The 17,254-nt window shown below is 40.3% G+C and overlaps 1 protein-coding gene across 3 annotated transcripts in view; it reads left to right on the forward strand.

The window, feature by feature from the left end:
* The window catches only part of SCN10A (sodium voltage-gated channel alpha subunit 10), a 91,490-nt gene that overhangs the window by 39,394 nt on the left and 34,842 nt on the right, over nt 1-17,254 (forward strand). For all 3 annotated transcript variants that reach the window (XM_021705864.1, XM_021705865.1, XM_021705866.1), the window contains 2 exons: nt 9,401-9,639; nt 11,844-12,017. In XM_021705864.1, the coding sequence (XP_021561539.1) occupies nt 9,401-9,639; nt 11,844-12,017 (413 nt within the window). The remainder of the gene's footprint in view (nt 1-9,400; nt 9,640-11,843; nt 12,018-17,254) is intronic.

Raw genomic sequence — 17,254 nt, forward strand, 5'->3', positions numbered from 1 at the left:
TCCCCCACCAGTCCTGGGCTGAATCCTAACTGTGAGGGAGGGCAGGACAAAACAAAAAAAGAAACAAACAAAAAAAAGATGTTTGAGGGATTTGAAAACAGAACCAATCTATGCTTTACTTTCTAGGTGAAGCGAGAGGTAGCAAGTCTTAGGAAAAGACCCACATACCCAGCATGGCACAGAAACTGTACAGTAGAGCAGGCAGATAACCCACCTGGGTAGAAAAGACCTGAGGCAGCCCCAGAGAGTGCCCTGTGACCTGCATGGCAGGAGAGTAGCTGGATGATGACCTTGCCCCCGTTGAGGGCTGGAGAAGGAAGTGAGTAAGAGGCAAAGAGGGAACAGCCATCTGGGCAGCTCTCCCACCAGAAACCACATGGGAACCATGATGACTCATAAAATACACTTGGCAATGACCAAGGACCAGCTCAACACTCCACTGTTGGTGAACCCTGGGCCCTCCAGAACTCAGACACAACTTAAGATGGTGAAGTAGTAGCAGACATTGAATTAACTAAAACAAAGTCCCCAGGTTGGGGACTTGCAGTATATATTGAATTCATTCATGGGGGGAAAAAACCTTTAATTTACATTTCTTGCATACATGAGTTTTTTTGTGTGTGAAATGTGTACACATTTCAGTAACAACAGTGTGTACATATTATACATATTCTCTCATATTATTTTCCCTCATTAGTCATTATTTAAAAATCACATTTCATTGTAATAATGTCTGTATGCCTAGCATTTTTCATGGCTGTTTAGAATGTAACTATGCTGCTATGCTTGTGATTTTTTTTTAAAGAATTTTATTTTTTATTATTTTTTTAAGATTTTATTTATTTGGGCGCCTGGGTGGCTCAGATGGTTAAGCGTCTGCCTTTGGCTCAGGTCATGATCCCAGGGTCCTGGGATCGAGTCCCACATCGGGCTCCCTGCTCCTTGGGAGCCTGCTTCTCCCTCTGCCTCTCTCTCTCTCTCTCTCTGTCTCTCATGAATAAATAAATAAAATCTTTATAAAAAAAAAGATTTTATTTATTTATTTGAGAGAGAGAGAATGAGAGACAGAGAGCATGAGAGGGAGGAGGGTCAGAGGGAGAAGCAGACTCCCCGCTGAGCAGGGAGCCCGATGCGGGGCTCGATCCAGGGACTCCAGGATCATGACCTGAGCTGAAGGCAGTCGCTTAACCAACTGAGCCACCCAGGTGCCCCTATGCTTGTGATTTTTTATTGGCCAGGTGAGTTGCTCGGATTCTTTTTTCTTTTTGCTATTAGCCATCAAACAGTTAATGTTAAATACAAACAGCTTGTTTTTTCATTTATTCCCCAAAACTATCAAGCTCCCTCCTTTTTTTTTTCATTTATTTACTATTCAACAAGCATTTGTTCAGCACTTACTATATATCTGGCATTATTCTGGTGCTGGGAATTCAGTGTGGTGAACAAGATAGAAGCCTGCACACATGGAATTTACATTCTGGGGACCAGGGTATACAGATAATAAACACAAGTAGATATTCAGGTAGTGACAAGAAGTAGGAAAAAAATAAAGTAGGGAAGGAGATGGGGAATAGAGGACTACAGAGGGGCTATTTCAGATAAGGTAGATGCAGAAGGCCATTCTCCCTAAGGAGACCAGAAATCTGAATTAAGTAAGGGATTCAGACTTCTTAGAACCTAGGGGAGAGACTTCTAGACAGATGAATGGCAAATGCAATGTATTTTGCAGGAATGAGACAAGAATTTAAAAAATGAGTGTTCCAAACACAGCCCAACTCAAGTAAGAACAAAAGAGGTCTCAGAATCAATGAGAAACAACAGAGGATAATAGTTAAGAACACAGACCCTGGAGCTAAACTGCCTGGGTTGGCATCCTGGTTCTGTCACATAGGGTAAGCTGTGCAACTTTGGAGCTCTATTAACTGCTCTATGCTTCAATTGCCTCACCTGTAAAATAGTGAAAATGTATTTATCTTGTAATGTTTTTTGAGGATTAAGTGAATTAGCATAAGTAAGGTGCTTAGACCACAACGGGCACTTAGTAAATGTTCAGCAGATGTTAGCTATTCTTGTTTACTCAATTGTAAACGAGGGCAGAGATGTGTCTGTTTTGCTCACAGTTAGATTTCCAGTACCTGGAAGAGCAGTGCTTGGCATATGGTAGGCATTCAACAGACAGTTGTTGAATGAATGGTGAATGAGAGTGATACACAAAAGTAACATTTGGGGATGATGCTAATTATAATGACCTGCACTGATAAATAGGAAGAGAATAGGAATGATCAGATATCCTAGGTAGGACAGACTCCCCTCAAGGAAGATGCTGTGTGAATAGACTAGGAAAAGCAGGAGACACATTGACATTTTTAAGAGAATATGGGTAAAGACAACTTCAGATTAGGGCAAAGAGGTCAAAGTTGTTTGAGCATAGGGCAGATGACCTCTGATCTTCTCTGGTCGGACATAATACCCACGACACTCACAGAGTACATGAAGGGTGCTTGGCACTGTCTGAGTTGTGATAGGATTTACAGAGGCCACCTCTCTGGGAGTGATTGTGCCTGAGAAAGTTTGGCTCAAGCCAATAAGAACTTGGCAATCCACTGAGCTCAGGGCACGTGAACCATCTATGCTTGGCACACAAGCTAAGACTTGGCAGTTGTCCAGACCAGAAGACCAGAAGCAGGAGCACAACAGTAAGTACAACCCAGTCTCTGCCCTCATGCTGAGTGGGAGAGAGGGACTTGGAACAAGTTATTACCAGGGTGCTGAGTGTCTTGAAGGAGAAGTTCAGGATGCTAAAGGAAATATGGTAAGTTTAACCTGGAGTTGAGGAGGTATTCCAAGCAGAAAGGACAGCAAAATCTCTGAAGCAGAAGAGAGCATAATATTTGAAGAAATGAAAAATCCTGATGTGGCGGGAACACAGAGAGCAAGGAGGAGAGGGGCTCAAAATAAGGCTGGAGAGATGGACTAGGGCCAAACCTACAGAATTTCCTATACCAAATTAAGGATTTTGGACTTCATCCTAAAAGCAGTGAGGTGCCATTAAAGGATTGGAGGCAGGGGAGCTACATTTGCATTTTGTAAAGGTTACTCTGAATATGTGTAGAGAATGGAATTAAGAGGGGAAGAGTGTTGGCAAGGAAACCAGTTGGGAGGAAACTAGCTGAGAGATGGCAATGCCTGGACTTTGGGGTGGTAGCCGTAGGAGTGTTGGGAAATGGGAGGATTAAGAGCTATCTAAGGGACATAAGATTCAGGACTTGGTGGTTCACATGGTTCTGGCATAAGCAACTGAAGGGATACTGGTGCAACAGCTCATAAAAGGAATACTTTAGGGGGATTCACTGAGGAAAGATGAGAGGAAAGATCATAAATTGAGTCTGGGACATAGCGGGTTTCAGGCACCCTTGAGACATTCAGGTAAGGATTTCCAGTGGGAAGTCAGATTTGCAATAAATGGGTCTAGAACTTAGAAGATGAGGGTGACCTAGAAATACATATTTGAAAGCTGTTTGAATGTAGATGGTAATTTTGGAAAGGTGCAAGGGGATAAAATGTCAAGGGAATTGAGTAAGAAGAGAAGACCTGGGACAGAGTTCTAAAGAAACTATAATGTTTAGTGATTGAGCAGAAGAGACAGAGCCAGCAGAGGAAGCTGAGAAGGAATGTTCAGAAATAGAAGAACCAGAAGAATACTACACAGACCCAGGGGTCTGAATTCCTTCAGGAAGAATAGAAAAGTCAAAAGAGGCAATGCTGTAGAAAAATCAAGTAAAATCAAGCCCAAAAAGAGTCCAGGGGCTTTAGTTACAGGGATGTCTTTAGTGATCCAAGAAGTGAGGATTGGCAGAGAAGGGGAGGAGTTGAAGAATGGAGGTGTGGTGGGAGGAGAAGGAGATATTGTATATAGACAACTTTTTCAAAAGTTTGCCTGTGAAGGGAAGGAAATAGTGAAACGTCACCAGGGTGTAAGTAGCATTGCTTATTTATTTTCTTGTATGGAGTTTTTAAAAAGTACACTTACATGCTAATGGGGAGGGTCTATGAGAATGGAAAAGACTGAAGATAAAGGAAAGAGAGAGAATATTCAATAGATTCCTGACATGGCAAGAGAGGATGCACAAGTGGAGAGTATTAATAGGAGAAATGGCATCTCTAATTGTAGCAGAAGGAAAGGAAGAAATTTCTTTCTGGATTAGCTTTTTGCAGGAGATTCTTTTAGGGGAAGAGCTGTGATCATGTTCCAAGCTAGCAAGTGCATGATTCTCTTAGACTCTGGATCTCCCCAGACATTCAAGATCAGCAATGTGAAGGCTGTTTACAAGGCTGAGTCTTTTCCTGTCCTGCCTCACAGACAGGCGCTTCCTGCCATAATGGCGCATCTGCAAGATTTCTCATGCAACACTGCTTCCTGTGCTTTTTAGTGCCAAAATAGGTCCAGGGAAGTGCCTGCTTTTGTTTCAACTAGAGATTGTTGATTTTGCCCCCAGGATGTGTCAACTGCTTTAGAAAACTATGCTTTGCCGGTTTACATATCTGTCATCTCAAGTGTCCTTTCAGAGCATTCTCCTGTACTCTGACTGACCTGTGCTATATTTGATAACCTTTGCGCAGAACTTATGATTTGAGTTTTACAGATGTTTCCTAGTTTCATCAAAAATAGAGTTTGCATTTCTATTTCTCAGATTTGATGCCTTTAGTGGTTTCTGGAAGCAGAGGGGCAGCACATTCTTTTATTTTTTTTTTAAAGATTTTATTTATTTATTTGAGAGAGAGAGAATGAGAGAGAGAGCACATGAGAGGGGGGAGGGTCAGAGGGAGAAGCAGACTCCCTGCCGAGCAGGGAGCCCGATGTGGGACTCGATCCCGGGACTCCAGGATCATGACCTGAGCCGAAGGCAGTCGCTTAACCAACTGAGCCACCCAGGTGCCCATCACATTCTTTTATTTATTATTTTCAGTTTTGGAAGAATAACTGACAAAACTGTAAGATATTTAAAGTGTACATTATGATGATTTGATACATGGATACATTGTGGAAGGATTTCCCTATCTAGGTAATGAACACATCTGTCACACCTCCCACATTCATCTTTTTTTTTTTTTAAGATTCCACATAGAAGTGATACCGTGTAGTATCAGTATTTACCTTGCTCTGTCTGACTTATTTCACTTGGCATAATGCCCTCAAGTTTGAGGGCAAACACCAAGATTTCCTTCTTTCTCATGGTTGAATAATATTCCCGTGTTGGGGGGAGGGGTGTGTATGGGTGGGTGGGTGTGTCTCTCATCTTCTTTATCCATTCATCTATTGATGGACACTTAGATTGTTTCCATATCTTGGCTATTGTGAATAAGGCAGCAATAAACATGGGGAGTGCAGATGTTTCTTTGAGATAGTGATTTCATTTCCTTTGGATATACCCAGATGTGGAATTGCTGGATCACATGGTAGTTCTATTTTTAATGTTTTGAGGAATCTCCATACTGTTTTCCACAGTGGCTGCACCAATTTACATCCCCTCCAGTGGTGCATAGGATTCCCTTTTCTGCACATCCTTGACAACACTTATTATCTCTTGTCTTTTTGATGACAGCCATTCTAACAGGTGTAAAGTTATATCTCATTGTGTTTTTAATTGCATTTCCCTGCTGATTCGTGATGTGAGCACCTTTTCATGTACCTGTTGGCCATTTGTATATCTTCTTTGGAAAAAATGTTTATTCAGTTCCTTTGCCCATTTAAAAATCAGATTATTTGTTTTTCTGCTACTGATTTGTAGGAGTTATTTATATATTTGAGATATTAACTCCTTATCAGATAAGTGGCATGCAAATATTTTCTCTCATTCCATAAGTTGCCTTTTCCTTTTGTTGATGGTTTGCTTTGCTGTGCAGAAGCTTTTTAGTTTGATGTCATTCTATGTGTTTACATTTGCTTAGTTGACTTGCTTTTGGTATCAAATCCACAAAATCATTGCCAAGAATTCGCATTTCTATTTCTCAGTCTCCTGGACGCTTTTGTTGATTTCTGGAAGTAGAAAGAGCAGCACATTCTTTGCTCCATCATTTTAAATAAAATCTCTTTATCAAATTTTTATTTAGAACATTTTTGTTTGACTAGGCAATATTTTTTTAAGGTTTTATTTATTTATTTGACAGAGAGAGACACAGCGAGAGAGGGAACACAAGCAGGGGGAGTGGGAGAGGGAGAAGCAGGCTTCCCATGGAGCAAGGAGCCCGATGCGGGGCTCGATCCCAGGACCCTGGGATCATGACCTGAGCCAAAGGCAGATGCTTAATGACTGAGCCACCCAGGTGCCCCTGTATAGGCAATATGCTATACAGGATTTAAAACATACTAAAGGACATATTAAAAAAGGGAAATATTCCTCTGTCTATCCAACTCTCCTCTCCAGAAACAATGTCCAAACCAGTTGTTTTGTGTTTCCTCCCAAAAATATTCTATAATGTTCCATCAAAAAATATATAGTCTTTCTTCTCCCTTGCAAATGGTAGCATATCATATATGCTATTCTGTGCCATAATTTTTTTCTATGAATATATTTTGAAAACCATTCCACATAAGTACCCTTATATTTTCCACTAACTGTTAGTATTATGTTGTATAGACATACCATAATTTAGTTAGCCATTCCCTTCTTGATGGGAAGTAAATTCTGCGGTCAATACATCACTTTCTACGTGTACTATAGGTTAAATGCCTCAAAGTGAAATCGCTTTGTCATAGGGGGTAAGCATTTTTAGTTTTGAACAACAATGGATGTTCTGCATAAATATATCAACTTTCACCCACCCAAGCAATGGGTGATAGTGGCTTTCAATCCACATCCTCCCAAACACAATTATCAAACTGTTTTATCTTTGTTAATCTGTTCCATGAAATAATATCTTTTTATTTTGCATTTACCTCATTTTGAGTATTATTGGAAATCTCTTCAAATATTTATAAACCACTTGAATTTTCCCTTTAGAAACTGTCTAATCATTTTCCTATTGGTTTGATCTTTTTCTCATTGATTTTTAAGAGTTCTTACATACTAATGAAATGAGCATTTTGTCTATGACATGAGCCACAGTTATTTTTCTCAGTTAATTTTTTACTTTATTTGACAAAATGTTTTGAAGATTTTTAAGGCTTACAAAGATTGTAAGTCATTACAGCAGTGTGATAGTAAAAATAAATAGTTTTATCTATGGAAGAGAAATGGACACTTGCTTATGAAAGTATATGGGCATATATGGAAATAACTTATGACCAAAATGAAATTTCAAATCCTTTGGAAAATGAGATATTATGCAATAAACAGTGTGGATGTAAATAACCAGAGGTTGGAAAAAAATAAACTGGATCAATATCTTAATCCTTACTCAAAATAAACTCCAAATGCACTAAAATTTTAAGGGAAAGGTAACGCTACAAAAGAACTAGAAGAAAATGTGTATAGGTATTTTTTTTAAATCTTGCAATGAGAATCGCTTATATGCAAGGCATGAAAGCAAGAAAACATAAAGAACAACGTGGATAAATTTGACTACACACAATTTTTTAATTTACTTATGGGAAAATAAAACAGCAAAATTTGGGAGCATATATTTATTTCTATAAATTCCTTTCTTTTGAAAAAATATATATAGCAAAAAAAATTCAAATACTACAGATGCATATACAATGCAAACTATGTCTCTCTCTTACTAAAGATTCTTGCTGCTCCCCAGTATCCTAGTGCACTCTCAGTTTCTCTTGTATCCTTCATGCAGTATTCTATGCATTCACACACACACACACACACACACACACACACACACATCACATCACATCACATCACATATATATAAAGTTTTTTTTCATCTCCATAGATAAATCTGTCTCATCTTTTTTCATAATGGACTTTATCAGTTGTTTCTATTATTATTATTATATTATTCTTATTATAAACAATGGACATCATCTTTCCTTGCCACATGGGCTGGTATATCTGCAGAGTGCATATCTTACAGGGGAATTTATAGATAGACCTAAAGGTATATAGTTGCCCTCTGTTGAGGACCCATCCACATGGAGATTTAGTGGAAGCAGCTAGAGATGAGCCTGGTACTTAAGGAAAAGATCAGAAACTCAACATATAATCTGGGGGCAGATAGCACAGCGACAGGTTTTTTAAGATTGAGATTACCTAGAGAGAGAAAAAAAGAAATATCAAGGAAAGAATGCTTGGATCTCCAACATTCAGAGGCAGGAAAAGAAGAGACAGGAACTTAAATTGAGAAGAAGCAGTCACTGATATTGGAGAAAAACCGAGAGGTTGTGATGTCTTGGAAGATAGACAAGGGATTTCAAGGACAGCATTACAAATTCTGTCCAATGTTGTGAGAGGCAGAGTAAGGGGATAACTAGAAATTGATAATTTAAGTGTGGAAGAGGTAAAAGCCTGATTCCAGGGGTCAGGGAGGGAACAGAAGTGAGAAAGTTAAGTGTAGAAAACTCTTACAAGGAATTTTGGTGTTAAGGGGACAGTAGATGAAGAATAACAAGGGTTCCCGGGAGATCTTTTGAAGAGATACACTTAAAGCATGTTCATGTGCTGATGGGAATAGTCTAGAGGGCAGAGAAAGGGGATGACACAGGCCTTGAGCAGGTACACAGGTAAGAGTAGAGTGAGCTCATGTGCTGGGCAGGGTACAGAACATGGGAACGGACTTGTAGATTCCTTGGAGACTCAGTGAAAGGATGAAGAGGAAGTTCTTTTGTGAGTGGTTCTATATTCTGAGGGAAATCAAAAGGAGCTGGTCAGCAAAGAGAGAGTAGATAGGGGGAGGTTGGAGGAAAGAGAGGAAATGAGAAATGTTAGTCTGGAAGACTGAAGAAATGGACTGAAATGGAGAAACAGCAGGATTTCTGGATTGTGACAAACTGGGGTTCATGAATTGCTGATGGGACCAGTCAGCATGGTTGTATAGTTTTTCTATATAGTTTTCTATACAACCAGGTTTACATGGTTGGGTGTAGGTGCAGAGGAGTCTGCATATTCAGGGGAGAAGAGGAGTGGAGAAGGGCAAGGGAACTGAGCATGTCTGCAAGGGGGTATATAGAGGGGTGGATGTGAAATCTAAGCAAGGTAAACAGAACTAAGAACATGACATAGGTGACGGGCAATTAAAAAGTGTAGGGTCCATGCTTTGGGGGACTAAATGAGGACAGAGATTGGACTGCACTTGCTGGACTGAAGGAGCTCAGAAAGTAGGAAATGGTCATCAGAGCAGGGTGCTGGGGTGGAGACCACAAGTGATACTAGTATTGACAAGGTCTAGGGCATGGGAGTCTGAGGGGATGCATGGCTGACAGCTGTCATCAACCACATCTGTGATACAGAATTCGAGGAGTCTGAACGGAGGTGCCCACCCTGCTTGACCAGCTTGGCTCAGAAGTATCTGATCTGGGAGTGCTGCCCCACGTGGGTGAAGCTCAAGACGCTTCTCTTTGGGATTGTGACGGACCCTTTTGCAGAGCTCACCATCACCTTGTGCATTGTGGTGAACACACTCTTCATGGCCATGGAGCACCACGGCATGAGCACCACCTTTGAAGCCATGCTCCACATAGGCAACATTGTGAGTGCACTGGCAGCCTTTGCCCAGCTGTCATGGAGGGGAGGCTTTGGGTGCGGTAGCAGTGTGCCTTCATTCATTGGAGTGTTGATACAGCTAGCTGAGAGCAGAGGGGTGGTGTTGGACATGTGGTGGCACTGAGAGCAGGAAGTCAAGTCTGGAGAGCCAGGCTGAGCTGGTGCAAATTGCTTTTGGACAAACCAGCGCAGGGAAATGGACCTAGAGAGTCCTGACTGAAGAGCAGCTAGCCCCCTCTTTATAGAACTTAGGTCAGGCCCTTGAATTCTCTGGATCTCAGCTGCCTCTATGTTGAAATTAGGATAAATGTCACTTCCCCATCTAAAGACAGCCTACGGACTTGCAGAGTTTCCTCCTAGTTCTATTGCTTTTATGACTGCAAAACACAATGGTGATGGTTTTTCAACGATGTCATTTAAGGGCAGACAGAGTGGGGGTGGGGCGGGGAAGACAATGGGAGGGAGGGAACATGGAAATGTTGCTGTTGTAACAAAAGCACCAGGGAGTCAGAACTTTTCTTTTGTATCTGGTTTGGACAGTATGCTACTTTAAGTTGTCCTCCATTATTTCTTTTTAGTATTATTTGCTTTTAATAAGATAAAACCCATACTGGACTTCACTACATGGTAAACAGAAGCTAACAAGGTCGGGATCCTGCCTCCATGTCCCCTGCAGAGTCCACCCCACTAGAGGTGGACTGTTTGGTCTGCCAGGATCGTCCCTCTCTTCCAACTCCTCATAGGCTATAAACTTAGGTAGAAGGAAGGGTCTCAGGGGAAATGTGACTACTCTTCCCTAGAAACCTCCCGTTCTCCCAGAATCCAGTGATGTGAAGGGGATTCCAGCAGGTCCTGGGACACTATGGAACCAGCATAGCATGCCTTATGTTTTGGCAGCACCTTGGCTGAGAGGCCGCGTTCTATTTAAAGTTGATATGAAGAGGGGAAGTGGAAAGAGAAGGAAGAGCTTATTTCCAAGAAGTCAGCATAGACCACAGAGGGTCTTAGGGAAGAGACCTTAAAGTCCACACTCTCATTTTATAGCTGGAGAAGTTGTAACAAGAAAGGAAAAAGGCCTTTACCGTTGGGACAGAGCATGGTGCCATGTTTTAAAAAGAAAGCAAGAAAGGCAGGCAGAGTTTGGTGCTTTGTAAGTGTTATCTTTATGACACAACAATGCTATGAAGATATCACCACCCTCACAACCCCAAAGAGGGCACTGAGACTAAGAGAGATTGAGTATCCTGCCCAAGATGGCACAGCCCATGATGATGGAGCCAGTTGACCCAGGTCTCAGTAGGACACGGGACCTCAGCGCTACCCTCCCACGCCTCACTTGTCTACAAAGGGCACGCTGTGCATGCTCTTTGAATTACACAGTTGCAGTCTGTGGTATTAGGCAGATCACTTAAACTCCCAGCCTTTCCTTCTGTGTAAAGGGGATGCAACCACCTCTGTTTCCCAGGCTGGCGAGAGGCTTTGCTAAGAGCAAAGAGAAAATAGCACCTAACCCTTCTTCCTTACTTGTCTCCCTTCCCTGCTACTTTTCCCATGACCTGAGCCTGGGCTTGACCTCTCTCAGTGTCAGAATCCTGTCCTGTTTAAGACAAACTAAAGACACTCAGAGCTGAAAGAATCTTAGAATTTATTATTATTGTTCTAGTTTAATAGCTATTATTTATTAATGAGTTGCTGCTATTGGCCAGGACCTTTGCTGAGAATTGCATATGCATTATCTCATTTTATGCCCATTATACAGATGAGGAAATTGACCTGTGTCTGCTTTCACAAGCTCGAACATGGCTAAGTTGGATTTTTATCTGGGTCTGTGTTGCCCTACAATCCAAGTCTTTAAACAACTGAACCAGATTGACTTCTCATTTAGATAATTACATAATAATTATTATCCTAATGATTATCCATCTCTACCACCATTCTTATGAAAACACTGAAGCATGGGTTCTAATGCATATCACCTAAGCACTGGTCCAGAGATTTCTCTATGCTGTCACGCTGAGTGTTCCCATCCCCAGTCCTTCAAGAGCCCACAGAGTATATAGAACATGAATAAAAACAAAATAAAATTATTTGTTATTTTATTTTTAAACTAGACATTTCCCTGTTGCCCTATTTGTTATTACCCCTGACCCCACAGACCCTGCTGAGATGGATCCTTGTTTCCAACCACAGGTCTTTACTGTGTTTTTTACTGCTGAAATGGTCTTCAAAATCATTGCCTTCGACCCCTACTATTACTTCCAGAAGAGATGGAACATCTTTGACAGCATCATTGTCACTGTGAGCCTGATAGAGCTGGGTGCAGCCAAGAAGGGGAGCCTGTCAGTGCTGCGGACATTCCGCTTGGTAATGTTCTGTCTTGGCAACTTGGGGAAACTCCTTCCACATTCAGGGAGCCACACCCCTCAGAACAGATACTGTCCTTTGGGGACCTCACCAACCAGCAAACTCTTCCTCTCCTGTCCCTGTGCAGGAAGCTGGAGACTTGATCCTTTCTACTTACTCAAAGTGGCGGCATGCCTTCTAATTTCTGGGGCTGGGCCCCTTCATCTGCACCCTCCTGTTCTCTTATCAAATAACAATAACAATGATAATCATAGCAGCTACTGTTTCTTGAGCACTGACAATGTGTCAGGCACAGTGCTAACCCCTTGACATAACATGGCATGGCTTGTTAGCGTGGGCTAATGACCATCCTCAGTATTCTCTCAGTGCCAAATAGGGTCCAGTGTCCAGCTTTGGAAAGAGAGGACAGAGTGAAGGAGAGAATGCCCAGCAATCTCATCAGGTCTACTTCTAGGCCAGAAAGTCTGCTTGGGGCCTGTGGGAGCCAGCAAAGCAGCACTGAGCTCCACGACTTGGTTTACCTGCAGTGGGGTGGCAAACTCAAAGGCCTGCAGGAATCAAGCAGGTGATGAAATAAAGCTGGCCAAGCAAGAGATCTTGGCACTGGATATTTGTCCCATGTACACAGGTAGGCAGACCCAACACAGAGCATGACTCCAGAGAGAGGCATTTACATAGGAGTCAGGGTGACTTATGCCAAAGAGGTGGCCCTATCCATCATTGTCATAGTTTGCAACTTTTCATGAGAAACAAGAAATCCAGATTCTAATACTGGCTACTAATCCAGTTTTTAAGAGCCAAAATGAAGCACGTCCTGGGACACATTTGTGTCATGGACCACCAGTTAGTGACATCTGTCTGAGATGATGTCTTTCATTGTCCTATGGAGAGAAGGGCATAGTGGGCTTACAGGGCCCTTTACCTGTAACCTGGAAACTTGAGAAGATAGGAATTAAAACACTTTTTTTAGTGTTTTAGAAGGACAGATTTTTAGAAGGACATTTTTAGAAGGACAGATTTCTCTAAATATCTAGAAAACGATGTCAAGAGGCAGGCCACCAGTTGATGGTCCATGTACAACACGCATGCACAAACTTTGAGGGAGCAGGATTCCATACTCCCTATGCCCCGGGAGGGCCTGAAGTTAGTTTCCTACTAAAATATGAACATTTTTGGCACGCTTGGAGAAATACAAGCTTGGTGTTTTCAAGTCTACATGCTTCTTTTGCCAATTCCAAGAAGCCTGTATTCTCAAACAACCACAAATAGGCAGGTTTACTCCATAGCCTAGGCCTACAGAATTCTCCAGGCACCAGCCCCTCTACCCCCACCTTCCTGATCCTGACATGCTGGTCATCTCACCATTCCCTAACTACGGCCACTAACCCCATGCTTTCCTGGGGGCCTTTAGTCCTCCTCCTCCACTATCTCCCCATTTCTCATTACCTGACTAAGATACCATGCTCCATCAGTATTACTATACCCTTGAAAGAAACTCAACCACCTTTTGGCTCTAGCCCTTCACATTTTTGCATTTGGCAAAACCCTAGCAAATACTAAAGCCAAATATTCCCTCTGTCTACCATTCTATCCCAAAGCCCAGCACGTAGTAGGAACTCAATAAACACTTGCTGACTGAAAGAAAGAAGGAAAGAAAGGAGGAAAAAAAGGAAAGAAGGAAGAAATGAAAATTCTGTGTCTTCTTTCTTGCTTTTTGCTCCCTCTCAAAGTACATTGCCTAACTTCCCACTGTTGAAATCCTGGCTCCATGCATCCACTGGTCTGTCCTTGTAGCTATACCACATGTCTTAAGTACTGCAATTACTTTGAGGGTATCTGTATCTGTAAGGCAAGTAACCCATCTTGTTTTACTTCTTAAGAATATCTTGGCCCCTGCACCTCCATATATTCATTTTAGAATCAACTTGCCAAGTTACATCCCCCACATACACACAAACTGTTGTTCTTTCTATTGGGACTGTAATAATTTATACATCAATTTGGGAAGAAATGCAACCTTTACATTATGTAGTCTTCTGACCTATGAAAACACACACTTTCCATTTTTTTAATCTTTCAATAGTTGTATAATCTCTCCCTAAAGCTTTATAATTTTTTCCATAAGGAATTTTCTCTATCTTTTGTTAGATTTATTCCTAAATATTCCCTAGTTCATTATGCTATTATAAATGAAATCTCTTTTTGAATGTCCTTTTCTGAATGTTTTTTTTTGCTAACATTTTGCTGCTTAGTACTTTTGTATCCAGAAATTTCTTATTAATTCTGATTTATCCATATAATCTCTTAAATTTTTTAACACAGTCATATCATATGCAAATAGTGAGTTTTGTTTCTTTTTTTCTAATGCTTATAACATTTGGTTCTTTTAACTACACTATTGTGATGATTAGGATGTCCAGTATACTGTTGAAAGGAAGTGTTAATAGCAGACATTCTTGCTGATGTTTTCCTGATCTCAAAGAGAGTGCTTTCAATATTTCACCGGGTCTAATATTTTTTTTTAAGGTAAAAAAGAAACCTTATCAGTTTAGGAAGTTCTCTTTTGTTAAGAATATTTATCATGAATGGATGTTTAATTTTATCAGACAATTGTTCTGCATGTATTAAGATAATCAAATGATTTTTGTCCTTTAATGCATTGAAGTGGTGAATTATATTAATTGATTTTCTACTGTTAAATCAACTTTGCCTTCCTCAGATGAACCCAACTTGATTATGATACATTTTTTTATACAATGGAAGATTCAGTTTGCTTATAATTTGCTTTAAATTTTTTCATCTGTATTGATGAGTAATATTTGGCTTGTAATTTTCCTTCCTACATTGCACTTGCCAGGTGTTTGCATCTGGTATCAAGGTTGTGCTAATTTCCATAAAAAGAGGTGAGAAGTAGTCCTCTTCCTCTACATCCAGTCTTTGGGTAAGATTGGAATTACTTATTCCTTATAGGGTTAGTAGAATTCACCAATGAGGCTATTTGAGGTCAAGATTTTTCATGACTGACTTAATTTTCTTACTGGCTGTGGAACTAGTCAGGTTTTCTGTTTCTCAAATTGGTTTTGGTAAGTTATATTTTTCTAAAAATTTCCCTTATTTAAATTTTCAAGTTTTTTGGCATAAAGTCGTGTATGCTATGCCATTATATTTTAAGGGTCTATATCACCTGCACTTATGCTACCCTTTTCTTTCTTTAAAAATGCTGATTTGTGTTTTCTCTCGTTTGTTCTTTTTTTTTTTTTAAGATTTTATTTATTTATTTGACAGAGAGAGACACAGCGAGAGAGGGAACACAAGCAGGGGGAGTGGGAGAGGGAGAAGCAGGCTCTCCACAGAGCAGGGAGCCCGATGCGGGACTCGATCCCAGGACCTCGGGACCATGACCTGAGCCGAAGGCAGTTGCTCAACCAACTGAGCCACTCAGGCGCCCCTTCTCTCGTTTGTTCTTATTAGCCTTGCCAAAGGTCCTCAATTTAATTAGTCTTTTCAAAGAACCAACTTTTAGCTCATTGGTCTCCTCTCCTTCATTGATGTTTTCTCTTTGAAGCAATCCTGCATCTTTGCTTAATTATATCCTCCGTCCTACATACTTTACGCTTTTCTAACTTCTTAAGATGGAATTTTCAACCTATTTTCCTTTCCAATATATTCATTGAAGACTTCTTTTCCTTCTAAGAATTGCTTTAATATGTAGAATTTTCCTTGTTGTTTGGGTCTAAATATTTTCTAATTTCAAATTTGATTTCTTCTTTGACTCAAAGGTTAATTAGAAGCATGGTTTTTAATTTCTGGTTATCTTTATGCCATCGAGTTCTATCTTAATTGTATTATAGTCAGAGAACATACACTGCATGTTTAATGTTTTGAAATTTATTGTAATGTTCTTTTGGCCCAGCATGTTGAAAATGTTCCTTATTCACTTGAAAAGGTGTCTTCTGCAGTTGTACTGTACAATACTCTGCATATATCCATCGGGTAAAGAAAGTTCATTGTGTGGTCCAAATATTCTAAATCCCTGATTATTTTTGTCTGCCTGTTCTAGCAATTACTGAGATGGTAGTGTATAAAAATATCTCCCACTATGATTATGGCATGGTCTGTTTCTCCTTATGGTTCTATCTTGAGGCTGTGTTATTAAATGCATACATATTTTAAGTTGTTATATCTTCCCTGTAAAGTGAAACTTTTATCAGTAAGAATTGACCTTCTTTCTCCCTAAAACTGCTTTTTGCCTTAAAAAACATCTCATCTGCCTCCTATTAATTAAATAACCCTGTTTTCTTTTGATATAGAATTTGCATGATGTATCTTTACCCATCCTTTTTCTTGCGACCTTTGTATACCTTTAGGATTTTTGTATGAGTCTTGTAAATAGCATACAGTCAGATTTTGGATTCTTATTTACTTCTGACAATCCAATCTTTGTCTTTTAACCAAAACATTTAGCCCACTTACTTTATTGTGAATACTGATATGTTTGGATTTGTGTCTATCATATTTTGGGGGTTCTATTTGCTTCATCTGTCCTAGTATTTTTGTACTCTCTTCTTCAATTATTTTTTTAAGATTTTATTTATTTATTTATTTAGAGAGAGAGAGAGAGAGCATGAGCAGTGGTGGTGGGGGAGACGGAGAGGGAGAAGCAGGCTCCCTGCTGGGCTTGGTCCCAAGACCCTGGAATCATGAAATGAGCTGAAGGCAGATGCTTAACCAACTGAGTTACCCAGGCTCCCCCTCTCTTCCTCAATTCCTGGTTTATTTTGGACTGTTTATTTTTCCTGTTCCATTTTTCTCCTTTATTGGTTTGCAAACCTCTCTGTTTTTATTCTTTGAGTGGTTACCTTAGGAATTATTTAATTAAAGTTAAAAGTTAGCTAAGACCTTTACTTTCCAAGACCACTTTTCACTCCGGTTATCCCTTCCCAACTTACTACTGTGCTAAGCATTTTAATTTTATCTTGCTTTTAAAAAGCTATATGATCTAATCAATCATAAATAATTCCCAACTTACTATTATGTTAAGTATTTTAATTTTATCTTGTTTTAAAAAAGCTATGTGACTTAATCGATGATAAATAATTCTAGCTGTTGTACAAATAATCCCCAAAACTCCATAGCTTAACCCAATCAAGGTTTATTTCCCACTCATGCCATCTTCTGGTGCAAGCCAGTCAGCTCCAGGTGGGACTCTTTCAAGTAGTGACATTGCCACATCCAAG

Source organism: Neomonachus schauinslandi, chromosome 1, assembly GCF_002201575.2.
Source record: "Neomonachus schauinslandi chromosome 1, ASM220157v2, whole genome shotgun sequence".
Taxonomy (NCBI): Eukaryota; Metazoa; Chordata; class Mammalia; order Carnivora; family Phocidae; genus Neomonachus; species Neomonachus schauinslandi.